The sequence below is a fragment of the Corvus hawaiiensis genome, unplaced genomic scaffold, assembly GCF_020740725.1.
Source record: "Corvus hawaiiensis isolate bCorHaw1 unplaced genomic scaffold, bCorHaw1.pri.cur scaffold_32_ctg1, whole genome shotgun sequence".
NCBI lineage: Eukaryota > Metazoa > Chordata > Aves > Passeriformes > Corvidae > Corvus > Corvus hawaiiensis.
The window spans coordinates 3,784,775-3,812,369 of NW_025963366.1; the positions used below are offsets into that span (position 1 = coordinate 3,784,775).

The following is a 27,595-nucleotide window of genomic DNA, read 5'->3' on the forward strand; positions in this document are numbered from 1 at the left end:
AAGCAAAGTTTAAATGATTTAATGAAGTTCGAGCAGACGGTGCTTAGCTGTTCTTCATGTGCTATAAACACAAGAGGTATTTTGTAACTAACCATGCTGAATCTGTCACCGAAACTGCAGGAAAAACAGAAACTCTCCAACAACATTTTTAGTGTTAGAGAATTAAGGCACTACTTTATTCTGGCCAGGATGTGCAACAGAAATCATTTCATCCACACATTGCCCAGGTTGAGCAGAGAAAATAATTCAATCATACATCATTCTTTACTAGATTTTCTACATATTTATACAGACAAAACCAAGACAAATTCATTGGTTCAATGTTCATTGGTCCCAAGTTGCACAGTTCTTAGTATTTGGTTTCCTATTGCTTATTGATCAGTTTGCCTTCAATGCTAATTAGGTCCACATTCTTCATTCTCTTGTCGATCTTTTCCCACACCAGGTGTCTCTGACACACCAGGAAGGATGTTTGGGCATTGATGTTCATTAATGGTCACTTACCTCTTGTGCATCCTCCAGCAGCTCGCAGTCTATTGAGATGTTAAGCTTACCAGGCCTTGCCCAGGAAACAGAGTTTCTCAGAAAAAAACTTCCATTGCCTTCCCCCTGGGTGAAGACGAACGAAACCCCTGACTGAAGTTAGTTAAAAATTTTAGAAGTTGTATAATTTCCAGCAAATCTGCAATATCTGCTGTAACCGTAGGTTCTGGAGCTGCCCTGCACAGCTCACGTGTTGGAGCGTGGGATTTCTTCTGGACAAACTCTGAAACAGTATTTGGTCTCCATTTTTGCTGCTGTCCACTCTAACGTTCTGTGCAGAATTGTTCCTTCACATTTTCTCCATGATTTCGGTATCACCTTGATCTTGATTGCCCCTCACGTGGGCCCAAAGGAGCAGATTACAGTCAAACACCTTTTAAATCACCCTTGGTTTATGTGAGGTTATTCTGTTCCTGTTTGGTGGCAAAGTAAATCCTCAGTAAGTCCTCTGGACAGATGAATACTAAAGTGTGAAGTGTGATCTTCCTGACTTATTACTGTCATCACAGGGCAGTGGTGTGAAGGCATTTTTCCAGACATGAACTTTGAGATGGCTGTGGCTCCTTTTGGCTTCTTTTAGCTGTCAAAATGTTATTACTTGCTCTTGATTTCTCTGGAGGAAATCCTCCTCTGGAGGAGGAATTTCAAATGTGTTTTCATCATATTTTGCAGCTGGATTTGCAAAAGAACTGACTTCTCATCCAAATGTGAAGTGTGAGAGATGAATATGGTATGGAGAGGACAAAAGCCAAAGTAATGTGGCTGTGAGCAGTAGGTGCTGAGAAGAAGTTTGGCAGCCAGTGCTCCTCACCTGAGCACTTGCTCTGTTTGCAGTCTCTTCTACAGGAATTACTCTTACTGAGGTCTTCATGTGTGCTAAACAGCTATTATAGCATTGGCTTTAGTGGGTAGTGAAATGTAAGGAATATTGTGTATTAGAATATGTTAGGAAATATTATGTGCATGTTAAGAATAACTTTGCTATGCAGATATTTACTAATTAACATTATAACTAGGGTTAAAGTTACAAGATGATTACATAGCTTGAGTTATAAGTTACCTATATAATTTGAATCATACCTTTCTATACAATGTAATAGCTAGTATATGGTTAACTAATCATTTAATGCTTAAATAAACAGAAAGCCAGGTGGATAATCTCAAAAATAGACAAGTATAGCTAGATAGGAGAAGCAGCAGGATGTGCTAATGAGAAGGAATTCAAACCGATTGGACCCAGAAAGACCTCGGAACAGCATAACTGCGCATGCTCCAAAGACACAGTTGGAAAGTTCAGAACGAGGACGAACTCAAGCCTTCATCAGAGAAGACCCCCGAAGACCCTCACATCATAATACGCATGCTCTAAAAGGTGGGTCGGGGAGGGATTATGTTAATCCCTTCTAAAAAAATTGTAAATTAGTTCTCGGAAAAAACCTATGCATATGCATTGTAGTTTATTAATATGCATGATGTTAAAGCATATAACCAGGAAGTTTGTGTACGTGTGCTTGCTTCTGGCTAGGAACTAAGCACCCAGCGCTGTCTGTTTGCTTTAAATGACCTTTGTCCCCTATTGTCCCTTATTAAATTTATAAACCCCCCCTCCCAAAAAAAAAAGGAGTGGGCTTTGTTTCTCACATCGTGGCAGGAGGGGATCATGTGAGCACACTTGTGAATACACAGGTTGCAGGGGAGGGGAGGTTATTCCTCAGGAGTGGCTGGTTTGTTTTTCACCAGTCAGTCCTGCCAGGACTTAGGATTCAGTGGTGAAAAAGGAACGTGAAAACTCCCTATTGGGTTTTCCCATGACTACTGCGCACTGGCACTGAACACCTGGTTTTTGCACCCATGAGAAGTGGCTCCATGTCAGATGACAGATCCCTGCATGGTCTGTGCCTGGCACAGGCACCACCAGATGGGTCTGTTTTCGGACAGTTCCCTGAGATGTGGTGAGTCAGGCTTTAAGTGAGAGTTGTGTGTTAAAATCTGGTCCTTCACCTTTCCCGGTATTGGTAGGAACAAGTTAGAAATGGGAAGCCTGAGGAGGAGGATTGTAAATCACTGACCCTGCAGCTGGGAATAGCCCTTGCTAACTTGTGAACAGCAGCCAGAGATCGTCTGGCAGGGGCCGTGTTTAAGGTGCCTGTGTCTCCCTTGGGTGCCTCTGCCCAGAGGTTGCTTTGAGGGTCCCCTGGTTAGCAAGGGAAGAGAAATCCATTTACTCTTTATCTTCCAGCTGTGAGTTTGAGGTTGTTCCAGGCTCCTGCCTGTGCCACCTCACACACCCTGCTGGTGACGGCAATGACCTTGTGCTGGCGTTCAGTGGCCCCTTATGATCTTCCTCAAGTCCCTGGTCCAGCAGAAGGGGGGACCAGTGGGGCACTTGTTGGTGCCCCAGCACACTGGCCTGGCAGTCAGAAAGGCTAGTGTGGGGCTGGGGCCAGTTCCCAGGGAGGGATTGGGACTGGCAGAGGGATTGAACCTTTGGGAGCTGTTGGGTGCATATATATGTGAATGTTTTCATTATGGAAAATGTGTGGACAAACCACACTGTGAAAAGCCAGTGTCCACAAAGGAGACAGAGGAGTCCTGCAACTTTACTCGAATAAAGGGAGAGAGTCCACTGGGGCACACGCCCGTGGGGTCTCTCTCGAGGTTTTGGAGGACGAAGCCTCCTTTTATCCTAAACTCCCGGCCGCATGTTACTCTCTTCCTTTCCCCATCGGCTGAGGTACCAGGAAGGCACAGCCTTCCCGAACCACTGACCCCATATCCCCCCTTGAACATGTGTTGCCGTTTTCCCCAATGTTTGGAAGTCCAGGCTGTCTGGGCTCTGCACAAGATTTTGTGCAGACCCGTTTGTCCTATTACCCTAAAGGTCAGGAGCTCAAACTGTCTGGCTCAAACTGTTTGGGTTCTGTAGCCAAGTAGTTCGGCGTGGGGTTAATGGAGACATTAAGGCCCGTTTCAAAGACACTGACACCCATTTCACCTAGAGACCCTCTCTATCGAGGTGTTTGTGAAGACATTAGCACCCGTCTTTCCTATCAATTGGCTCAATACCTTTGAGGTGCTGGATTTTTCGTTCAGTTTTAGGGCTGGGGCTGGATTCTTCCTTTCTTTCTGTCTTCTTGTTTGAAAATCCCCCTTGAATCAGAAAAGGCCGCGAACTGAGTACTGATTTTCCTTTTCTTGACAAGTGAGCGCAGTGGCCAAAGGGCAGCGCAGCCTCAGCAGGCGCTGTGCCCCAGAGCTGGGGCTGCCAGCCCAGCATCACCGGCTCGGGTGGTCTCTGGGGAAAAGCAGGGCTGTTCTTTGCTCCCTGCTGACAGCTCTGGGGGCTCTGGGAACCCGTGTGCCTGTGCAGCCCCAGCGGTGTCAGAGCCCCCAGGACAGGCACTGCCACGGGAGGGTGAGACGTATTACCGCAGGCCTGGGCCCTAGGGTATATCACCGTGTCCCGCAGCCATAGGGAGGAGGAGGAGAGAAGATCCAGCAGGCAGGAATTCTGCAGCAAGATTGATTTATTTAATTATTTTACAAACTCTTTCATAGACTTTTTTCTTCATAGTCTATTTGGACAAAGGATCAGCCACCCCTTGGGGTGATTGGCTAAAATCCTAAAACATCCATTATCAAAGTATTTTTCTACTATACCATAAACAAGACTTTTCAAGGGTGCAGGTGGCTTGGTTGTTTACATACTCTGCTGCCTCTTCTGTGAGAGAGAAAAGTCTCTCACGGACTTAGAAAATAGCAAGAAAATCCTTGCTAGCAGCATTTTTGTATCTACAGAGACATGGGGCTGAGCCCTGACCCAGAGAGGGGCCCTGGAGAAGGCAGGTGCAGCTCTTCTCTTCTCCAGAGGGTTTGTGCACTGCTCAGAAAATGATTGCCATCGAATGGGGGGCAAAAATCCTCCCTAGGGCTCACAGGAGCACTCTCAAAGATGGGAGTGAAAAATACCTGACAAAGCTTTTTCAAATATTTGTTCTTGAAGGTCTGTTCCTAGTGAGGAATCTTTAATGTAGTCAGCAAGACTTTTCTTCTGCCTCGAAGACCTACTGATATATTGCCAAAGAGAGCAGAGAAAAAAAATCCACTCTTGGATGTCTCAGGATTCTTAATCTATTTTATGAGCCTTAAACATCTCTTTGCATCATGGAAATTTCAGAAGATCCTGAAACAGCATTTTTCCTCCTCATGTGGCTGTTCTAAACCCAAAGTTTTCCTTTCCATGAATATTTTTAACAAGTAAGAACCTTTTTAGGCTTTTTCTTACATCTCCTGTTTGTCAGGGAAGACAGAAGAATTCCTGTGACTCAGGAACTGAGTGAATCCATAAAGAGCATGTGGGTCAAACCCTCCTGTCTTGGGAATGCTGATCCTGTCAGGAAAACTAATCCACAAACACCAGAGGTTTATGTCCAAAAAGGAGACAGAGGAGTCCTGTTACTTTATTTGAATAAAGGGAGAGGTCATGGGCATTTCCCATGGGTCTCTCAGATTGATAGAGGACGCAGCCTCCTTTTCATCCTAATTTCCCAGCCGCATTTCCCTCTCTCTTTCCCCATTGGCTGAGGTACTTGAGAGGTACAGACTTCCCAAATCGGCTAATGCAGACCCTATTCTAATGTATACCCCCCTTTTCTTTTCCTATGGAATTATGGTTCTTCCCACTGCTTCTTTCGTCTCTCAGTCTCTACCTATCAGCAGACCCCCAGTTTGTCTGTAAAGACAAATCTATTATTCCTTTCAAACCCTCCTCTTTTATTTTCTAAATAATTGTCTTTACAAACTTTAGCTATCATTGACTTAATTTTCTGTTCCTGGGTGTTTTTTGGTTTTGCAATTATTTGCAGTGACATAATTTTCTGTCCTTTTGTAGCCACCTCTGGATCTGTAGGCATGGCTACTACCTGCATACCCTTAATCACATGTTGAATAAGTTGCACTAAGCAAGGGCAAAAAGATTAGAGTTGCTACAGCACATAAGAGAAAAGAAGCATTTGTTTAACCCATAGTCCACCAGGTAACCACAAGAACATGTCCCATTCCCATCCTTTCCATGTTTGGACCGGTACATGTGTTAACTTTCTTATTCCTTTTGTTATTTGTTTCACCACTTTTCTATTGTCATCTATTTGCAAACAGCACTTCGAGTCATTTATTTTTCCACACACTTGCCCTGCTTCTGCTAATAGGTAAACTCGAAGAAAAAGTCCGGTTACAAACACTTTTCCCCATGTATACGCCTCCTGTTCTATTTAGACAATAAATGCCTCTTTGAGAAGAATGAAGTTGCCATGGACTTCCTTCTTCACCCCAAATCCTGTTCCATTATGGATCTCACTCAGGGAGCTGACCCACCATTTAGGTTCAACTGGGCTGGCTGCCCATGGCCTGTCTTCAGATCCTCCTGGACCTCCACAGAGCCAGCAATTGCTAAGGTTAAATGTTTTTGCTACTTCTTTTCCTAGGATTAAAAAAACGATTCTCCCACCTCAGGCCCGAACCTAACTGATAATATAAAGGTAAGATTATTAAGGAAAATCTTTTAATGGTGCAATCTAATCTCCTAATCTAATTCTCACGTTGTCTCCCGCACCACCTGTGGCACCTGAAGGCACAGAAACCGCTTAACATAAAGAAAACAATGGCAGCAAGTATTAGCCCCCCAGTGAGTGGAGATTCTAGAGGAAGGATGCCTATACAGACTATTTCAGCAGATGGTCTGTGGGTCGGCACTCAGGGCTTCCTCTGATGTCGAAGCACTGGCTACTGCTCCGGCCCACTCCTGCAGAGTGTCAGTCACGGCCTCCCGGCCTTCTCCTCCAGCTGAGATGTGCAAATCTCTGAGGCTTCAGAGACCTTGACCCGAGAGTGACGGGTCCACCTGTGTTCAGCTGTCTTGATGGCTGTTTCTGTCGTCAGCGACACTTGGAATGGGCCACGCCATTTCACCGCCACTGGCGCTTCTTTCTACTCCTTAACTAGGACTCAATCTCCCGGTTGGATGTTACAAGCAGCAAAGTCCAAAGGCAGGGCTTGTGCCAGCTGAGCTTCCTGTTGAAGGGGTTTCACAAGAGACAGGATTCTGGCCACATATTATTTTAAATACACATCACTTATTGACACCCCCCCTTTCGTTTCGGGTGGGAGGCTGTGTAAACCTTGCTTCTGTGGGCTATGGTCTCCCCCACGCCAAACTCAGCCAGGGAAGATTCTCTGCTATGTTTGGCTTTCTTGTGGATACATTTCTCTATTTCAGCCTTGTTTGTTTTTTTCCAAGGCCTGAAATGATTAAAGAATGGGTTTTCCCTTTATCTAATCTTAGTGGTTTAACTTACAGTCCAAAGTGTCAGTCAGGTATCTTCAGGTTGTAGCTTCTTTAAACAGTTTTTATGATATAAAATTAACACACAGAACATTTTCATGCAAAATGTTCTCATGCAAGCATATCCTTACATCAGGGCTATGCTCTGTTTTCTAGGAGACAGATTATAGCACTGTTGTAATGTAATCTTGACACAAACCAGAAACTGTGGCTTTGTTATTGGTGGGATTAAAAATGAAATTAATTCCCTTTCAAAATTAGTTTTATTATCCCAAGTAGCTTTTTCTTTTGAAATTTAGTGAATAAGTTGCCTTCATCACATTCTGCACCCACAATTGAGAATCATGTGTATTCCAGAATGTGTTGTAGTCACTACACTGATTGGCATCAACAGGAGTGAGGCAAAGATAAAATACCCTCTTAAGACATATGGCATGAGATTGAACAGCACTTTAGTTTGAGAGCTGGTAGAAGGCTTTTCTGTATTTTATTCATGTCCTCTTTGCAGTCTATGGCTCCCCCTCTTGGTTTAGGAAGGGGGATTCAATCATTTCTTATGTAGCATTTGCTTGTGTTTTTTTAAGGTTCTTTAATTCACTAATTAGTAAGTCAAAAAAATTTAGCCAAATTCCAGTAATTTTGAAGTCTTCTGAGGCAGAACAGGAAGAGTTAGTCCATATTTGTGTGATTTCAAGTATGTATCAATTCTTATACCAACTCTCAGGATAGAATTGGTTGAGATGAATTTATACATCCATAAGACCTTAAGCACACCATTTTTCAGTAAAAAGACAAAACAAGTTAGACAAAAGTCAAACTCAAGAATACGTAGAATGCTTTAACTACTATTTGATCTTTCACCAAGTCACTTGCAATGAAAACACAAACAAATTACAAACATTAACAAACTGACAATGCAAGCAATTATGGTGACACTTTACATTTCATTGGTTTTCATGCAGCTCCATCCCATGTGTTGGTAGGTTCTTAGAAAGTGAAAATTTGGCCCACTAGACCGATTATTAAAAAGAAGTAAAACTTCTTGGGGCTAACACAAAGTGACAGCGTCCACGTGAATAAATGGTTATCACATTCAGGTGTGAATTTGCTGCTTGCAGTTTCTCTGCCCTCAAACTGCTTTCTTTATCTTTGATGCAGGGATGTTTGATGTTCTTAGAAAAGAGAAAAGAAACAAACTTCCCCAGAAAAAATACATCTGAGCGAAACAAGTTGTTAATTGCATTAATTTATTCAGGTGGAGTTTTAGTTTTTATTCTATGAAGTGCTTGTTGCACCACTTTTGTTATTTCCCCCAGGTTTTCAGTGGGATTTCCTCCAGTTGATTGTTCAGTGGAGGGAGTGAGACTGCTTTAAAAACAGTTTTGCAAGAGTTGCAGTCTGTGAATTGGGCATTTGAGTTGCTTTTTTTCCCCAGGGTTTTAGCAGGCTTCTGCTTTTCGCCTTGGAGCAGTTCACCTTACCAGTTTCCTCCTTTTGTTCCAGTGATTTTCCTTTGGACATGATCAAATTCAGTGGCAAACCACTGGCTAAAGCCCTTTTTAATAACCAATCACCTTTTTAGTAACCAATTGCTCCCTATCCCAATTTTTTGCATCAAGTCCACCCCAGGGATAGGGAGGCAACTAATAAATTTACCAAGGAAGGATAACAAAATATTTTCCCCTAAAGTTTTCCTACAGCCCCCCACAGAGGGAGCTGCATGACAAATACCCAGGTCTGCATAGGGACCACACCATCCCCACAAGGCAGCAGCTGCAGAATTGGCCTCAGGATTAGAACCTGCCAATACTAATTCTCCACAGACTGGTGGGGAGGTTCCCCAGAAGACAGGAGTTGCAGAATCGGCTTCAGGACTGAAACCTGCCAATTCTGGCTTTTTTACAACAAAACATACAGAAAGCACAGGGGCGTGGGTCCCCTCCAAACAGGAGCTTTGGGCTCCACACAAAACCCCCCACAGACAAAGAAATTAAATCCCTAAATCCATTTACCACAATTTCCACAATTCCCTCAGAGAAAGATGTATTCAAACTTTTAAGCCTACAGAAGAAACCACAATTTCCACAACCCCTTGAATAATCAAAGATCTTTTTGACAATTTTCCCTCTTTAGGGATGAAATTCAAAGTGGATTGAGAGGCCCCTGTGTCTACCAGGAAACACACCTCCTCTCAATCCGGACCCACCTTAAAAGTTAGCAAGGGCTCCCGTGTGGTGGGTCGCTGGTCTAATGGGATCCCCTGACACCCCTAGAAATTTGTCTCCATTATCTTGTGGACTTCCTCCTCCTGAGGATCCAGCTGTTTCTGCGGACACTGTCCCTTCTGTTCTGCAAATAGTCCTGCTTCCAATGTCCCTCTGCCCTACAGATAGCACACTGATTCCTTCCCAGCCGCTGTTTGAGTCCGCTCTACCCTGCTGAGGAGGGAAAGCCTCTGCCACTTCCTTGTGGCCAACCCCGTCCCTTCTATCCCCAGGGACCCCTTGGGCCCTGCAATTTATCCCTCTGGGGCTGTAAAACTCTGTCATCACCCTTACCTTTGCCTTTTCCTCATCCCTTCTCACACATACTTGCTGTACCTTTCTAACAGTTCATCCAGAGGCTTATTCTGCCCTTCCTCTAGTCCCCCCCACTACTGTCTGTGGGTACACATTTTCCCACAGCTCAAAATAATTTGTTTCTCCAGTGAACCAAACAAAATCCCTTAAAAGAAAATCCTAATCCTTCCATGTACAATCAGCATTTCCCGGATATTCCTTCTTCATCCTCCTTGTGCTCACTCTCTTTATCACACACTGTATACCAGAGTCAGTCCCTGTCCTTCTCCAGTGTCCAAACAGCTCTCCCCAGCCAGTGCTTCCGGTGGGCACGGCCGGCAGCACCACAGGTGGCCGGGGCGTCCCACAGCCTCATGGGGGCCAGCGGCCACTGCCACCCCTGCCCAGGGATGGTGGGGTCAGGCGCTGCCCGGCGCTGAGCCCTGGCTGCCCCACAGGCCCCCAGCCCGTGCTCCCGGTCCCGCAGCTCCACGCCCAGTCCTGTTGCTCCTTGCCCCAACCATATTTCTCTACACTCCCCTTAAACTAATTTTTTTTCTCAACATATTAACACTATTTGTCCATCTCCTATTGTCAAGACCCCCTTCTTGACTCCCTTATTGCCCTCCCTGGGCATGGATTGTCTAGACCCTTTCTTGACTTTCCCTTATTACCCCTTTGGGCATCCATGTCTTTAATTACTTCTGGGAGAATGTGTAAACCAACTCCACGTTCTTCCAAGGGATTCTTCGGAGATATTTTGGGATCGTCATCCCTTTTGCTGGGGCCCCTTCCCAGCTTTACCTGTGCTACCCTCCATGGGTGCCTTCCCAGGCTTGCTCCCTGAAGATCCCATTGTACTCACTGGTGAGATTTTCAGTGGTCCTTCCCTGTGGACTCTTCACGGACCCCCCTGGTCAGCCACTCGTCTGTCTCCTGGACAGTCTCGGGAACCCAGTCGATTGCCTGGTGCCGGCCGCCACCAAGGGGAGCTGATCACCCAAGCTGGGTGAGGCGCCTTCAGCTCCGCTCGCTGCCCACCGGCCCCGGATGGTGGAAATATCCCGGACAAGAACCCTCATTTTGTCAGAAAAATTAATCCACAAACACCAGAGGTTTATGTCCAAAAAGGAGACAGAGGAGTCCTGTTACTTTATTTGAATAAAGGGAGAGGTCATGGGCATTTCCCATGGGTCTCTCAGATTGTTAGAGGACGCAGCCTCCTTTTTATCCTGATTTCCCATTTTCCTGCATTTCCCTCTCTCTTTCCCCATTGGCTGAGGTACTTGAGAGGTACAGACTCCCCAGATTGCCTAATACAGACCCCCTTCTAATGTATACCCCCCTTTTTCTTTTCCTGTTGAATTTATGATCCTTCCCATTGCTTCTTTCGCCTCTCAGTCTCTACCTATCAGCAGACCCCCAGTTTGTCTGTAAAGACAAATCTATTATTACTGTATCCTGCAGCTCTAGGGAGGAGAGAAGATCCAGCAGGCAGGAATTCTGCAGCAAGATTGATTTCTTTAATTATTTTACAAACCTTTTATAGACTTTTTTTCTTCATAGTCTAATTGGACAAAGGATCAGCCACCCCTTGGGGGTGATTGGCTAAAATCCTAAAACATCCATTGTCAAAATATTTTTCTACTATACCATAAACATAGTTCTACAAGGTCGCAGGCGTTCATCATTTGTAGAATTTCTGCTAATCTCTTTGTGAGAGAGAAAAGTATCCCACGGGTTTAGAAAGAAGCAAGAAAATTCTTGCCAGCAGCAATATTGTATCCACAATCTATCTCATTCCTTTCAATCCTTAAAGCTGATGCTGTCTGGACCCACAACTTTGAGCTCATGTTACAAGCCAGGCCCCTGCCCAGCTGCCCAGCAGGGCTGTGGGGACATGGGGGTGGCAGAGCAAGTGCCAGGGCCAGCAGGGAGCTGGGATGGGGGCAGAGCCAGGGGAAGGGCTCTCCCACAGCCCCTGGAATGTTGGGGCTTGCACCGTGGCAACTGTCAACAGCCCCTGGAATGTTTGAGACGTGGACTCTGCAGCTGCCAACAGCTCTTGGGCCTTGGGGTTTGGACCTCTCAAAGGCCAATGGCACTTTGATATTGTGCTATTGACCCTGCAAAGGCCAAAGACCCTTGGACATTGGGGTTTGGACCCTGCAAAGGCCAATGGCCTTTGGATATTGACATTTAACCTTGCTACTGGCAACATCCCCTGGCTATTGGCATTTGCACACTGCTCATGCCAAGGGGCAGATGGAGACCCAGCAGGTGAGGAAGCTGCTGCTCTCCCTGTGCCAAGCCCAGTGCGGGGCTGGCTGGGCCTGGGCTGTCCCACAGGGAAAGGTTCCCTTTGGGAATAACAAGGGATTAACAGTTGGCTGCTCCAGAGCTGGCGGCAGCTTTGGTGCTGGCTCTGGGGACAAGCCTGGGAGGGAGCAGGGGGCTCCTGGCTTGGAAGCATTTAAGGGTGACTCCCTCAGGGCCAGCCATGCAGTCTGAGTGTGCTCTTACCTGTGCTCCTGCAGGAAGCTCGAGGGCTCGGAATGAGCCAGCAGTTCACTTCCCAAATACTTTCTCACCAGCGACTCTCCCCAGGAGCCCCTGAGGTGAGTATAACTGTGCTGAGCTGGCTCGGGACCATTTTGCAATGGGATTTAGGGAAGGCAAGTGCAGGAAGCCTGGAAGGGAGAAGCTGCTCTCCCATGGGTCTCCTGTCTGCTGTGAAGGGGGCTCGTGTCTCTGTGCCTCGTTTCTGTAGCCCTGTTTTCCCCCAAAGGAGACTTCTCTCCTCCGTTGGCTCCACAAGGTCTGTGACAGGGGCTCTGTAGAACGGTAGCAGGAACCTGGCCTCAGAGGGCCCTATTTAATTTCACTGTAATCCCAGGAATAAATGCACTAAGCACAAACCGTGCTCAATATAGAAGCGGATTTTGTACACTTAGCTGGATTTTGGAACTGGTTCTCCATGAATGGACACCCTTTCTTGTTGGGATCAGAAGAGACACCTCAGGGGTCCATTCACTCAGCCAGCTGAGGCCCTTTCTTTCTCGCCTTGGCACTTGTGGTCCTGCACTGCCTTGCTGGTCTCCCCAGCTCTGTCTTCTACTGCTTTTGTCTCCTTGATGCCCACCCCGTCAGCGAAGCTTTAGCCTTCAGGGGAGCTGTCTCTCTGCTTGCTGCTTCTCCCAGCTCCCTGGAGCCATCTTCCCTGCTCCTTATTGGTCATTTGTGCTCTTTCCCTGCCTGCTCCTGCAGGCCCTGAGAGAAGAGTTTTCTGCCAGGCAGGGCTCAAACAATTTCCTGCCAGTGGGCATCAAAGAGGAAATGAATCTCCTCCTTGAGCAGAGGGAGGCTCTACCAAAGCAGGTGAGTGAAACAGCAGTGGCACCGCAGTCATCCAGCGGGTGCTCTGTGCCCTTCTTGCCTTTCCATGGCAGAGCAGCAGCTGAGGGGGTGATCCCTGGGGCTGCCTCGTGCTCTGGGCTCCATGGCAGCTGCTCTGAAGGACCATCAGTGCTCTGCTGAATCTCAGCTGCTGCCCTGGGCAGCTAGGCTAGCCCTCTGGGCTCTTGACCAGCAACCATCAGCATGGATTCCTGCTGGCCTCTTCCTGCTAGCCTTGGTGTGGGAAGTGCTTTGCCAGATGCCCTTGGTGACCCAGTGAGAGTTCGAAACAAGTTGTCCATATCCATTGTGAATCTGGCCCTTTCAGGACAGGCAGAAATGGAAAGCTGTCCTTTGCCTTTCCTCACAGTGTCTGCTGTGGCTGCCAGGGACAGGCTGTAGCCTCTGACCACTTTTTTCTGTTGGACTTGAGGTGGGAGAGTTGACATCTCGGCTGGCAGCCCCCAGAGAGTCCCAGGAACTGACTGTCCACAAAGCTCAGCAAGACAGGAGTGAGGCCCTGGAGAGGGAAAAAGCCAGGTAAATGAAAGCCTGTGGGACTCTGCATTGTGATGAATGGATTCCCTCTTTCTAATCTTTGCATCTGCCAGCATTTCCAAAGTGGCAGAGCTCTGAACCGTCCATGCAGATGTGTTTCATTCTCTGGACGTTGTGCTTCATTTCTTTTGAGCCTTCAGTTGCAGTTTTCCTAAAGACAAAGGCTTTTGGAGTAGCTCTTTCCCTCTCAGGGGGTGTTCTGTTTTTCGGTCGGTGTCTTAACCCTGCCCAAGCTGCTGTGCAAGGAGCTGGGTACATCCGTCAGCTCCACCTTGGCTCCGGGAATCTGAACCCTTTGGGAGCTGGATCAGCCTGGTATCCTGATTCCTTTGCTTGGCAGAAAAATGTTAAACCCACGATTTCTGATCTAAGCCAGATTCCCCTCTGAGGAACCCAGGGACACAAATGTCTCTCATGGCCATCTGTTGCCTTGTTCTGCAGGCCAACTCTAACTCTGGAAGAGAAGGAACTGAGCTTCAGAAGCCTGGAAGAAAACAACCTGGCCCAGATCAAACAGGTGTCTCAGCTTTATTCTGCTCTTCACCGGGGTGAGCAGCTCCTCTCAGACCGCATAGGAGAACTGCAGGAGCTCAGCACCCAGGTAACCTGTGCACTGATATCCCCTTCTCCAGGGACACGCACCACCACCTTCAGCTTGGAGGCCCCAGCTGCTTCCCTCTCCCAGCAGCTTCCACTGCTGCCGTGTTCTGCCCGGGGCTGCTGCTGCACCCCGAGGCCAAGGCTGGCTCTGGTGTCTCCTGCCGAGGTTTTCCCCTGATCTCTTCTGGGTCCCAGCAGGAAATCTCGGACCAGAAGCAGGAGCTTTGGAGACTCCTTTGGAGCTTCTCCATCCCTCTGTTAGCAGTGTTGCCCCAGGCAGAGTTTGCGCCTGGGCCGGGCACTGAGCAATGTGGGGACACAGGCGTGGGTATGGCCGACTGGGGAGGGCACTTCCAGCACAGCCAGTTCATCCGGAGTTTAGAGCTGCCCCATCAAGGATGCCCATTGCTTCCCTTTCTTTGTTTTGACTTTGTCTCCATTGGAATCCTTGGCTTTGCCCCTTCTGTGTCCGGTGTGTTTTTTGCTTGAAGTCCTTTCTCCTTCATTCCTCGCCCTCCTGCCTGCTCTGCTGCCTCAGGAGCAGCCCTGTGCCTGAGGCTGTGTGCATCCGTGTTCCAGATCCACTCCCTGCAGGAAGCAGTGCTGGAGAAGGATGCTGCCCAGGCAGCTCGAGAGGAGCAGCTGCTGCGGGAGCTGGAGGAGTCCCGAGCAGGCGAACGGCGCTTGAGGGACTCGGTGCAGGTGTTGGAGGCTGAGGTCTCTGAGCTGCGTTTGAGGCTCTGTAGTGCAGAGAACAGAGCAGAGGCCTTGGCCACACAGTGTCAACAGGCCAGCGGTGCCCACTGGGAAGCTCAATCCCAGCTGGACAAACTGCTCTTGGTTCTCCACCGCATGATCAGGGACAGCAGTGGCTTGGTCACTTGGAGCTCAGGCAAGTGTGGCAGGCTGGGTTAGCCCGTGTGCAGAGCCTGTGTTGGGGAGCAGGTGGAATGAGGAGTGGCTCATGGTCATCCTGCTATGACAGACTCAGCCTTTCAGTTTAGGCTGGCTCGCGACCATTTTGCAATGGGATTTAGGGAAGGCAAGTGCAGGAAGCCTGGAAGGGAGAAGCTGCTCTCCCATGGGTCTCCTGTCTTGGCAAGTCTTGGCAGCTTGACATCCCTGCAGAGTCACAAGTCCGTGTTTGTACGGGGAGGAATGATCAGTGTCAGAAGGGAAGAGGACCCAAGTCCTGTCAAGCCACAGGGCCCGTGCAGTCGTCCTTGGGGCAGTGCTGACATCAGTGGTCATCACAATAACGTCAGCCTGTGACACACGTCCTACTGCAAGGCGAGCTCTCGGACGATGACCAAGGCACTGCCACCTTGCAGCTAGAAAGAGGCCTTGTTTGTTGGGGACTGTGGGATTAAATCTTGAAGCAGAAGGTCTTCTCTTTTCAGAAAAGGGTCATGTCGTGAGCCTAACTGCTTCTCAGGCCAGGGATGTCCCCACAGAGCTCACGGTGGACAGAGTGGCAGCAGCCCTGCGAGACCTGTGGCAGCACCTGGAGCATTCCCAGGAAGATCTGGTAATGTGTGCCCAGTGCACCCAGAAATCCTGTCCCGCTGCCGGACTGCTGGACAAGCAGAGTGCCAAGGCCAGGATGGGTGGCAGTCCTTGTAGGGGGGTTGGCTCACTGCCATGGGGAGGAAGGAGGATCACGATCACATCTACCAGTTCTGTCCAGCTGCCCTCTCCCACCTGGGCTATTTCTGCCTTAGTGTTTGTAGCCCTTTGTCTCCTGCCAGCAGTGGCCCTGTGAGGTGATTCTGCTCCTCTTACCTCTTCTTCCAGAGTGATGCGAGGAAGAAGATTCAGGCCTTGAAGCTGCAGCTGAGCACGACGCAGGCTCAGAGGGACCATTTCAGTGCCTGCAACCAGGAGCTGCAGAAACAGCTGGCTGAAAGCCAGGAAGGTACAGCTTCTCCTCTCCCACCCACTGCCCCATCCTGTCTCGCCAGCGGGGATCTCTGATGCCACGTAGAGGAAAACTGCAGTGCCCAGAGATGGGAGAGGAGAAAAGCAACCAGCAGGAGACTTGTCCATAGCAGTGCCAGTGAAGCTTTTTTATGGAGACAGAACCCATGGCTGGCAGAGCATCTGGCTGTGCTATGAGTGATCACGTGCAGAGGTGGTGCCTTTCAGGTGCCGTGTCTCCGCCAAGGAACTGTAGCTGGATGCCTCGGCTTGATTCCTCCAAACTCCAGGCCATCCCAGAGCCTCCAGGCTCTTGGCCTCTCTGTAGCAGGGCTGGACAGGCCTCCCTGCTCCTTTTTCTCTCTTTGACTGCTCGCTCAGCATAAGCCCAAAAGCAAACACACTTCCCTATTCCTCTGAACCTTGCCCTTTTCATTCTTCTTTTTTTTCTCTGCCCAGAAGTTTCCCTCATTTCTGTCAGCTTTGGAAGCCCTTGTGGGCTTAGAGCCTGGCAAACACAGCCAGGCAAAGATGCAAGATGCACATCAGTTTGCCTTTGCTTTGCTTTTCCCCTTCTGCTTCCCTGGCGCAGCGATGTGGAGGGCAGAACGCAAGAACTCTCTAGAAACTGCCCTGAAGGAAGAGGCCACTGCGAGAAAGGCAGAGGTTGTGACTCTTCATCAGGACGTGGCATCTCTGCAGAGGAAATTGGACAACACGGAGAAGGAAAGAAAGGATGTGCTGGTGAGAATGGCAGATGCCACGAAGGGCCCTTTCCCTGCTTTTTTGGGGCCTTCTCTTGCTGTATCTAAGGAGCACCTCTTTCCAGTTTAACTTTCCTAACTGCATCCTTCTGAATGAGGAGGAAAAGGTGTCGTAGTCATGTCAAACCCAGTTAGGCCTGAGGCTGCTGATTTTCCTCCATGCTGGAGCTTTCTGCCCTTGAAGCTGGAGTTCTCAGTGTCCACACTTGGAGCTCTATTCCTCCCCAAAGGAACACTTGAGCAGAGCTCCAAAAGGTCAGGGAAGGGCAGAAAGGAACCTGGGACAGGCTGAGGGAGCTGGGAAAGACGCAGCAACAAGGGGAGGCCAGGAAAGGTCTGCAGCATCCCGAGAGGCAGGGAGAGAGGGGCAGCCCGTGCCTGCCACTGCGGCAGGAGTTCAGATCTGGTTATGAAAAGCAAACAGAGATGGAATCACTGACTCTTACTCTCCCTGTTTTGCAGCATGAACGGGACAGTCTGAAGGCAAATAAGGAAAAACTGGAGCATCAGATCAAACTTCTGGAAGAATCAGTCACAGCCTCTGAAATCCGAGCAAATGCAGTGATAGACAGGAATCGTTCCCTTCAAGAAGAACTCCAGACTATAATGTCCATCTTTCAAGTTAAAAAAGAAAAACTGGAAACACAGGAAAAGGAAATGGAGATGCTCCAGAAAGAGGCAGCAGAGGCCAAAGCTTTGCAGGAGCATGTCACTCGCATGGCTGCTGACCTGTCAGAGAGGGAGAGAGAAACCAAGTTGTACCAGGAGCAGATGAAAATGCTGGAAAAGGAAGAATTTAATGCACACAGCTTCCTTGCAAAGGAAGGAACAAAACCAAATGAGGAGGGAAGCCATGAGGGAAGAGCTGGAGCATGTGGCAGCTGCTTTGAAGCAGAGAGAAAATGGAGAACGCGAATGGAGAGAGAAGGCTCAAGCCCTGCGTGCTGCCCTTGCCAAGAGTGAAGTGTCCAAAGGGACTCTAAGGAAAAAAATTAACCATCCTGCAGAGAACGGCTCCCAGCAGGGACACGGACCGGTCTTGTCTACAGGTAGGCACTGGGACTGATCTCCAGTCCACTCAAATGTCCCTGAAAGATTCCAGTGATGTTTCCCATAAAGAGGTGGGAATATATATCCCTGTCAGTCCATGGCCTGCTTGGGCAAAGCAGCCAGGGCTGCAGCCAGCAGCCTTGTCTGGCTGACTGACTCCAGCCAGAGACTTCTGGCCTGTGGGAATGTTTCCTGGCACACCTGGCACGACTGACACAACTCTGGAGCTTGCTGTTCAAACCAGCTCCAGTCCAAAAGCTGGGCTTGGGGAGCTGCTTCTCCCCTGCCTAGGCAAGGGTGGGCAACACGTGGTGGTTTGGATTTGGCGTGGAAAGGAACGGAGCAGCCAACCTGACCGATGGACTAAACTGAGCGGAGTTTTGTACCGAGGGCTGAACAGCAGCTGCACTGCTGGTGCTTGGAGGATGCTTCCAGAGATGGAGCGTTCTGAGGGACAGCTTTTCCGATGCTTTCAAAGAATGGAATCATCTCCTCTCTGAATACCCAGCAGGCTGCTGGAGCAGAAGGGAAGCGGCTGTCACGGCACTCAAGGAAAGGCCTGGAATGTGTGCTGCGTCTGGCTGCATCATCAGAAGAGCAGACAGAGAGGAGGGAACTCAACGCTGAGCCCACGAGGAATCCTGAGCAGGTAAAATGGGCTTTCACTGCCTCTGCAAAGCCTCAGGCTCCTCTGGAACATGACACATTTGCCCAGGCAGCCCTTTGGAGTCCTCTGCTTGCTTCCTTCCCTCTCCCCACTGTGGGCACACACTTGTGTTTTCTCTCTCCTGTGGCACCCCGTGGCCTTCACAAATGCACCTGCACTCCGGTGTCCCCCTCCTTGCCCCAGTGTCCCCAGACACACACTTGACTCTCTTCCACAGCCCACAGCGAGTGCTTTATGCCCCCAATATCCTCTGGTGCAATTAAGGGTCTCCGAAGAGACATCTCCTTGCCTTGACATCCAGAGGTCCTTTTGCTCGATGTGACCCTTTCTCCCATCCAATGTGCAGGTGGAACATCAACGGAGGAGCTGGAAGGGACGTTGTAGGCGTCAGGAGAGGGAGAGTTTGCTCCCTGGGCGTGGGGCTTCCAAGGAGCTCAAGTAGAAGAGTTCTTCAGCGCCTTGGGTAAGCAGCAGCCCTCCTGCTGGGGCACAGCCTGTGGGAAAGGGGTCAGTGCCCTGAGCTCTGTTCAGGGGCAGTCTGGGAGCCTCTTCCTTCCCCTTCCACAAGGACAAAGTGTTTGCCAGGGCTGGAGCTGGGGGTTGTGTCTGCCCCGACAGCCGGTACCGTGGGGCTGTGGATGCTCCTGGAATGTGGGCTTGTCTGAGCTGGGCCTGGTGCCTCTCCCAGGTGTGCCTGGCCCAAGACCAACAGCACCGGCAGGATGACATGGAGAGCTGTGCAGGGACCAGCCAGGAGCTGTCCTGTTCCTCAGCAACTGCCAGCCATTATTTTGTAATAAAGAGCTTTTTCAGGAAAAGATCAGATTCAATTTTTCACTGGCACAATGAGGCTCTTGCGAGCTGTTGTGCGATTTCCCTGCTTGAGGCCAGAGCTGTCCCTGAGACAAGAAATGAGAATTTGAGGTGTTACTGAAGTGCTTCTGGTCTGAGATTTCCCGCTGGGACCCAGGAGAGAACAGGGGAAAACCTCGGCAGGAGACACCAGAGCCAGCCTTGGCCTCGGGGTGCAGCAGCAGCCCCGGGCAGAACACGGCAGCAGTGGAAGCTGCTGGGAGAGGGAAGCAGCTGGGGCCTCCAAGCTGAAGGTGGTGGTGCGTGTCCCTGGAGAAGGGGATATCAGTGCACAGGTTACCTGGGTGCTGAGCTCCTGCAGTTCTGTGCTCTGAGTGGAGCTGCTCGGCTTGCTGAGGAGCAGAACACAGCTGAGACATCTGTTTGATCTGGCACAGTGTCCCTCCAGCTGCTGAGGGTGCAGGAGCTCCAAGCCACTCACTCGTGGAACCAAGGGGCCACTGTGACACTATGGGGTCTTGTGGAAGAAAAGGGCCATAGTGACACAGCGGGGCCTCATGGAAACCATGGTCCATTGTGACACAGTGGAGCTTTTTGAAACCAAGGAGACCGCTGTGACATGATGGAAGATGATTGAACCAAGAGGCAAGGCCGCATGGAGCCAAGGGTCCATCGTGACGCTAAGAAACCAGGGATTCCATTGTGACATTATGGAACCTCATGGAACCTCATGGAACCAAGAGGCCATTGTGACAGTCATGTGAAAAGGGGAGGCTTCTTTGCCCCATAGTGTGGAGAGATTTGCTCAGCCCTTAGTGTTGAATTAGTCTGTCAGTGTCCCAGGAAAGCCAAGGCCCTTGTGCCCAACCAGTCTGTCAGCGTCCCCTTAGGGGGATCCTTCACTGAGCAGTCCTGCTGCTTTGGGGGGGTGTTTGACTGACTCGGTCAGGGAAACACCAACAGCACAAAGGAGACCCCTCAGCAGCTCTTCCCCTTTATCAGCGTGTGTTCCCTGCTGCCAGTGACTGCCAGCGCCCGGGAAGGACTGACACTGACAGTTTATGGAATAACACCCTTTATTAATATAAAATCATGACAGGTTAAGGTTCAAGGATTGTCAGTGATAGTATCTGACTGTAAAAACATACTCAAAGGACTACAGAGACAAGCGCTAATCCCCAATAAAACGAGCAGTGTGCATAAAGTATGGTTCTTACCCAACAGGCATCCCTATAGGGAAGAAGACAGGTTCAGCCCCTCAACTGATCCCAGCAGTTACCGAGGAGTCTTCCCTACCTTTTCTCCCATTCTCAACTTGCTTTGATACTATTTCATTGTGTTTAGGTGGAGCTTGAGTGACTCAAGTCAGACATCCCTTTGTTACTGATGGGTGTAACATTCTCTCACTTCGTTTTTAAAGATGCAGTCAAAAAGAATGTAGAGCTTGTGCCCAGTGAAGGGTGGTTGTACCTTGCGGGTGGGGAACTTTGGGATAGGGTGTGCGTTAATATTACTGTTCTAGGCTTTCATGAACCAAGTTCATCTGAGGAGAGAGATTTCAGCAGAGTTGCTGGCTCAGCATCAGGACATCTTCCCCTCTGTCCCTTGGCTGACAGGTGCTCTGTGGTTTATCAGCTGCAGAGAACCATCGAGTTCCCTTCCCTGCGAAGATCCCCACAGAGCCCAGCTGGCCTCGGTGTCTCCACCCCGCTGCACCGTCCATTCCATCTCCCTTAGCAGGTGTGTGTGTGGGGGGAATCATTGTGGGATAGGTTTCAAGTCGTGCCAAGTGCATTCCATGCAGGGAGCAGCAACTGTGATTTACTGTCTAATTCCCATGCTGTTATAACTCCTATCAGGATGCCAAGAGAAGTCCTCAGTTCTCTCTAACTGTACCCCCAGTTGCCTGTCCCCAGTGTCCCCAGTCCTTTTCCCACAGCACGTTTCATGGATGTGATATTTAGAGAGCGAGTGAGGAGCAGCAAAGCTCTGGGTGCAGCATTTGGTTAAGGAGCAGTGAAGTGCCAGGACAGAGCCCCTTTGGAATACTCTGTTTGTGTCTCTGAGCTCCTGCTGTCCCGCAGCTCCGCAGGTGCCAGGAGCCCCCTGAGTGCCGGCACCGGGGCAGCGCTGCCGACGTGGAGCCGCTCCCAGCTCCGGACCCGGTGCAGACGTGCTGGGAGGGCAAGAGGGAGCAGGGCAGAGGCACCACTGCGGCTGGAGAGGCTGCGCTGTCCAACCGAGACTGGAAACAGCACCTGGGAACCGCCTAGGAACAGCCTGGGAACTGCCCGGGAACAGCCTGGGAACCGCCTGGGAACCCGCGCAGGAACCCACCCTGGCAAACCAGCCCAGGAACCTCCCTAGCACCGCTTGGGAACCACCCGGGAACCTGCCTGGGAACCCACCCCAGGAGCCGCCCTAAAACCGCCTGGGAACCCACCCGAGAACCACCTGGGAACAGCCAGGGAACCCAACCCAGGAACAGCCCAGGAAACACATGGGAACGCATCCAGGGAACCACCTCGGGAACCCACCCCATGAACCTCCCTAAAACCTCCTGGGAACCCTCTCTGGAATCTGCCCAGGAACCACTCAAAACCCCACCCCAGGAACCTCCCTAAAACTGCCCAGGAACCACCCAGGGACCTCACCTGGGAAATCCCCAGCAGGAACCACCTGGGAACCTACCCAGGAACCCATCCCAGGAGCTGCCCTAAAACTGCCCAGGAACCACCACAGGGGCCCCTCTGGGACCCACCTCAGAAACTGCCCAGGAACCCCCCTGGGAATAACCTGGGCACTGTTCGGGAACCATCTGGAAAGCCCTCTGGGAAGCCCCCCAGGAACTCCCCTGGAACTGCCTGGGAACCACTCTAGGAATGGCGTGGGAACCACCCAGAAACCTGGGGAACATGAAGAAACTCCATGCTTAGCAAATTTACTAGTTACTATTTACTGTGCAAATGGAGTCCCTGGAACAGAAAGAGGCATCACAGCACATCTCTGTCACGCTGGAGTCACAGTGGCCGTGAGGTGGTTGAGAAAAGTGTGGGATCTACTCGAAGTAGCTCATGCAATGGGTGCTCATCTAAGATGTGCCTCTCTAAGCCTACCTATTTGTTTCACAACGCTATGAAGGCTACAGAGGATTGGGGAAAAACTCCAGCAAGAAGTCCAGTCCAGTTCAGTTATTCTTGAGGAGCTTTTCCAGGGTCAGCACAGACTTTCTGTTCAGCACCATCATCCTGAGCACAGCAGTGCTGGAGGCGATGTTCAGAGAGGGGAAGGAAGGGGCTGTGGTTGTAAGAGGGTGTTCACCATCATGGTCTCAGAGCAGAGCAAGCAAACACCACGGAGAGGGGAATCTCCATTGCTGGGAGCTGCCAAATCTGGAAAGGGCAAACTCAGCGGAAGAAGTTCCATTTTCTCTGTCCTCTTTTCTCCATGAGCTCCTCTGATGGTGCAAGGCAGAGAAGAGCTGAGGTGCCAAACCCGCTGATTTCTGTCAGGCTTGAGCAAATCTCACCCATGTCATGTTGTCAGGGACAGAGGCCGGGCTCTCCAGGGCACCGACAGGAACATCCTGGAGGCACGTGGGGGTGTCTGAACACAGGGCTCTGGGGCGTGCTGGAGGGCACCAGGGATGTCCCAAGGGGACAGGAGGGCAAAGGGGGCCTGGAGGTCCTTTGGGAGCACCAGTGTGCCCAGGACGGAGCTGTCCCCATGCCCCACAGGGACACCCAGAGCCTTCCTACCCAGCGGTGGTCACTGGGCCCTGTTCCTGAGGGCAGGTTCCATGTAAACATCGCTGGGAGCTGTTGCTGGGGGCAGGTGCTGTGTCCCAGGGGAGCCCTTTGTGACACCCCACTGCAGCCCCTGTGGTCAGTGTCCAGCAGGACAGGGACAGGACAGGACGGGAGCATGGAGCTGGCGAGGAGCCTCCACACACAAGCCCGTGACCTTCCCTGCTTCCTCAGCAGCCCCGTGGTGCTGAGGTATTTCCCCAAAGATTCCCACTTCCCCCTTCCCCACTTCCAGCCTTTTTATTTCTCCTGCAGGATGGAGAAGAGATCCCCGAGCCAGCCCAGGGTGGCCTGCGAGGAGGACGGGGCTCCCCAGGAAAGCAGCTCCCCAGTCAGTCAGCAGAGGGAAAGGATCTAATGAGGATTCCCTCAGGAAGAGCGAGCGAAGAGGGAAGAGCCCAGAGCCCAATCCCTGCCCTGTGGTGGGGCACAAGACAGGTGGTGTACAGAAGCCCCCCCTCCCTCCCTGGTGGTGCTCTCGGGGGACCCAAGTCCTTGTGATGGAGAGCGCAGCCCACAAGGTGGATAACAGCACTTTCCGGGCCCTCATTACAGAAAAAGAAATTGCTAAAAACATCAGGGAAACGACTAAAAATTCTGCTCCAGGGCCAGATGGAATTACATTGGGGGATCTCTCTAAAATGGACCCCAAATACTCCTGGATGATGGAAATCTTCAAACTCTGGATTGTATCAGTAACTATCCCAGACGTGGGGAGGGAATGCCAAAGAGTTTTAATACCAAAATCTAACAAAGCGGACCACCTGAGAGATACTAATAATTGGAGACCTAGCACCATTTGCTCCATAGTTCTCAGACTGTTTTCCAGAATTATAACAGCAAGGCTGACCAAGGCATGCCCCATTCATCTGAGACAAAGAGGTTTCTTAAGAGCAGCAGGATGTTCCGAAAACGTGAAACTACTACAGCTATTAATAAGAAACCCAAAAAAAGAGCTCAGAGAATTAGCAATAGTATTTGTGGACATTGCCTTCGACACTGTGAGTCACCACCATATATTAATGGGTCTGAAACAGAAAGAGGTGGATCCACACATTATACACTTCATGAAGAACATGTACAAGAACATCGATACATGCATTACCACCAAGAACGAGAAGTCAGGTCCCAGTAAGATTCTAAAAGGTGCCAAGCAAGGTGATCCAATGTCATCTTTGTTATTTACTGTTGCGCTAGACCCCCTGCTCTGTGAACTTGAAGCTGAAGTTAAAGGATACCAACCGGGCAGAAAGAGCATTACAGCGATGGCCTTTGCAGACGACCTAGTATGATTAAGTGACTCCTGGGAGGGTGTGAATAAGAACATCGTATTCTAGAGACCTTCTGCGATCTAACTGGTCTCAGAACACAGGGAGAAAAGTGCCATGGCTTTTACATCAAGCCAACAAAATGCTCCTACACCATCAATGACTGCCCAGCATGGACTGTTAATGACACTCCCCTCAACAGGATTGATCCAGGAAGTTCAGAGAAAAATTTGGGCTTGCAGAGCAATCCCTGGACTTCCGTAACTAACTCAGGACTATCCACAAAATTGGAGGAATGGTTACACCACTTAGATAAAGTGCCATTAAAACCTCTTCAGAAAATGGACATTCCAAACAAATAGACACCATTCCTACACTAATATACTTGGCAGACCACAAGGATGCAAAGCAGGGCTCCTTGAATCCCCTGACCTACAAATTCAATCGACTGTCAAGGAATGGCTACACTTAACACCATGCACACATGATGCCGTCCTGTACTCCAGCATGAAGGATGGAGGTTTGGGTATCACCAAATTGATGGGCCTCAATCCAAGTATACAGGCCCAAAGATTACGTCGACTTGCCCAATTGTCGGATGATGCCTTAAGATTGTTCCTGAAAGAAGAATGCTCCGATCAAATCTACAGGAAATTACGGATAACAGCTGGAGGAGATAAAGAAAAGATCCTGTCCATATGGGAGCCTAAACCTAAGACAGAACTGCTGGATGGTGCAGGTGATGAAACAACATCAGAATGGGAAGTAGCTACTCTGAAAACTCAGTATCTGCGACCATGTAACCGGAGGAAACAGGAATTTACTAAAGGGAAACAGCTGGTATCCCAGGGCCCTAGTATTACAAACTTTGAGGAGGATAACATCAGCAATTTCTGGATCTTTAGATACAGAGGCATACCTCACAGAAAAGTAATAACTTCCTCTTGACTCCTGGCAAGAGGAAGACAAGATCAGTGCATGAAAAGCTGCAGGCACTGCAAGGCTGAAAATGAAACGTGCTCCCACATCATCAGAAACTGTGCAGTAACACAAAATGGCAGGATTAAAAGACACAACTACATCTGTGACTAAATTCTACTGATTTGGACCGTGGTGAATGGGCCACCTATACTTAAACCAGAACAGGAACATACATGAAAAGATATGCTCAGTAAATAGCCTAATGCATCGTCATCTAATTAGTGATGCGCATGAATGGAACTGTCCCTACCCACTATCCAGCAAAACCACAGCCAAGGGAACGGGCTTGGCGGAATCAGTGGGGAAAGAAGACCCTGTTGAGCCTGACTCTAGTCTGGCGCTGTGAAAAGACATGAGAGGTGTAGAATAAGTGGGAGACTGGGCGCGCGCTCGGCGGTGCAGGGTGACCCGCCTGCCAGTGTCCCAGCCGTCAGTGAAGTACCACTGCTCTGACAGCTTTTTCACTGACCCAGTGAGGCAGGGGGGGCAAGCCCCCAGGGGGGCTCTGGCTTCTGGCATGAAGCAGCGGGAGTAACTATGACTCTCCTGAAATGAGGGCACAGTTACTAACTGGGCTTAGCTGCAGAAGCTGCGTCTCCATGTGGCCCTGCCAGATAGTCTTTGCACTAACAGAGTCAGCTTCTGCCCCAGTGTGAGAGAGGGTGTAATTGCTACCCCTCCCTATCACTTGGACTCTCCACTCAGTGGTAGTTTCACGATCTTGCTGAAACAAATTGTTTGGCACAGGTATCCTGCTGTTACCCAGAGCCTTGTCCATGGGCCTAAGTTGGATACAGTTGGCAGCATGGGTGAGGGCCAGCTGCTGACTTCGACTGCCCTCACTTGGAGTGTCACTTATTGTTTGCCCAATTTGTGCAATGGTGCAATCAATGACTTTGCAGTACGTATCAACAGCCACTCAAACTGACCCTTTACATCTGAGGGTCAGATTGGCCAATGCTGTTCCACCTTTACTCTGTGTTGGGAGTTGAGGGGTTCAATCTGGTGTGTTTGGAGTTTGTAAACTCTTCAATTGATTATGACGTTGGAATCCATCTGGGAAATGTTTGGGAGGGTTTGGCTGAGTTCCCAGAGCCATATGAGACCTTGCCATCTTGGCCTGCTCAGGACGATGACGTTGAGTGTGGTCAAGGAGATACGGATGAGCCAAAAACATCTGAGGTTCTCCCCAGGACCAGCGAAGGGAGGGCACAGGCTGCAACTCCTGTGGTGTCCATCCCTGACAAAAATCCATCTTGCCCACACTGTTTTACCTGATTTAATCAGATGCTGGGACTGACTGAACATCTAAAGAGGACCCATGGGCAAAGAAAGATCTTTTTTAAGTGCTCCAAATGTGGTAAACAAAATCTTAAGTACCACAGCATCGCCTGTCACATCCCACAATGCAAAGGGAAGGTATGTGTGGTTCCAAGGGGTGACTGGATCTGTGAGGTATGCCAAAGAGGGTTCTCAACCAAGATTGCCCTGGGCCAGCACAAGAGGTTGGTGCATCCTCTTGTGAGAAATTTGGAATGAATTGTTGCCTCCCATTCTAAAGAGACATCAGCAAGAGGAGCCCACAAGAAGCTGCGGATTGAGGAGGAAGAGGCTCTTCTGAGTCAATTGGTGGTGAAGTATGCCGGGAACAAAAACATCAATAAATTAATTATGGAGCATATTCCATCTAAGACAGCAAAACAGATAAGTGATAAGAGATGCCTTCTCGTCAAATGTCCCTCTAATGTGGTTCCATCAGAAATAGAGGGTGATCCTAATGTGGGGAGAGAAGAGCCTCCCCAGTCTGTTGACTTGCCAAGGAAGGGACAATTGAAGCTCCACTACTGTGATACCATCAGAAAATGGTTATCAGCAGGCAGATTCGCTAATTGTCAGGGAGCCTTTGAGAAAATTTTGGATGGGCAAGATCTGCAAGGAGTGGCCAACAATGTTTTTGAAGAGTGCCCGAGTATGCTTTGCCAGGTTACAAAGGCGGCCAGGGACCCAAAGTCACGAAGATCCCATGGTCAGAGAGCATCCAAAACTACAACTAATTGGATGCAAAAGAGAGCTAGAAAGAGGGGAAAACATCTTCGATTTCAGAAACTGTTCTGTCTGCATAGAGGGAGACTGGCGCGAGTATTTTGGGTAACACTGAAGCCCTAAAATATCATCTGGTGTTGTCCATTCCGCTTTTAAATCTAGATGAGAAACACAAGTTAATTTTAGGGGCTTCGAGTCCTTCCTGCCACATAAAGAAGCAGATATCACCGTTTTTCAGGCCCTAATTACAGAGAAAGAAGTAGAAAAGTATGTTAAAGAGATGAGTACGAC

The 27,595-nt window shown here is 49.6% G+C and overlaps 1 protein-coding gene and 1 long non-coding RNA gene across 5 annotated transcripts; one reads left to right on the plus strand and one right to left on the minus strand.

Moving 5' to 3' along the window:
* Nucleotides 1-1,834: 1,834 nt before the first annotated feature.
* On the plus strand, nucleotides 1,835-19,211 carry LOC125320990 (rootletin-like). Of its 4 annotated transcripts, XM_048293428.1 has the most exons (10): nucleotides 11,652-11,721; nucleotides 11,979-12,059; nucleotides 13,271-13,377; nucleotides 13,837-13,996; nucleotides 15,790-15,910; nucleotides 16,505-16,656; nucleotides 17,139-17,725; nucleotides 18,235-18,375; nucleotides 18,740-18,856; nucleotides 19,082-19,211. In XM_048293428.1, the coding sequence occupies exons 1-7, from the start codon at nucleotides 11,707-11,709 to the stop codon at nucleotides 17,637-17,639; spliced, it is 1,137 nt and encodes a 378-aa protein (XP_048149385.1). In that variant the 5' UTR covers nucleotides 11,652-11,706; the 3' UTR covers nucleotides 17,640-17,725; nucleotides 18,235-18,375; nucleotides 18,740-18,856; nucleotides 19,082-19,211. The 4 variants fall into 4 exon arrangements, with proteins under 4 accessions (XP_048149387.1, XP_048149385.1, XP_048149384.1 ...); XM_048293430.1 differs by lacking the exon at nucleotides 11,652-11,721 and adding an exon at nucleotides 1,835-1,915 and having other exon boundaries at nucleotides 18,740-19,211; XM_048293427.1 differs by having other exon boundaries at nucleotides 18,740-19,211.
* On the minus strand, nucleotides 11,953-25,940 carry LOC125321004. The gene is made up of 3 exons (XR_007201385.1): nucleotides 25,529-25,940; nucleotides 13,753-13,757; nucleotides 11,953-11,964 (listed from the first exon to the last, which is right to left on the minus strand). It is a non-coding gene; the product is annotated as an uncharacterized LOC125321004 (long non-coding RNA).
* Between the last annotated feature and the right edge of the window lie 1,655 nt (nucleotides 25,941-27,595).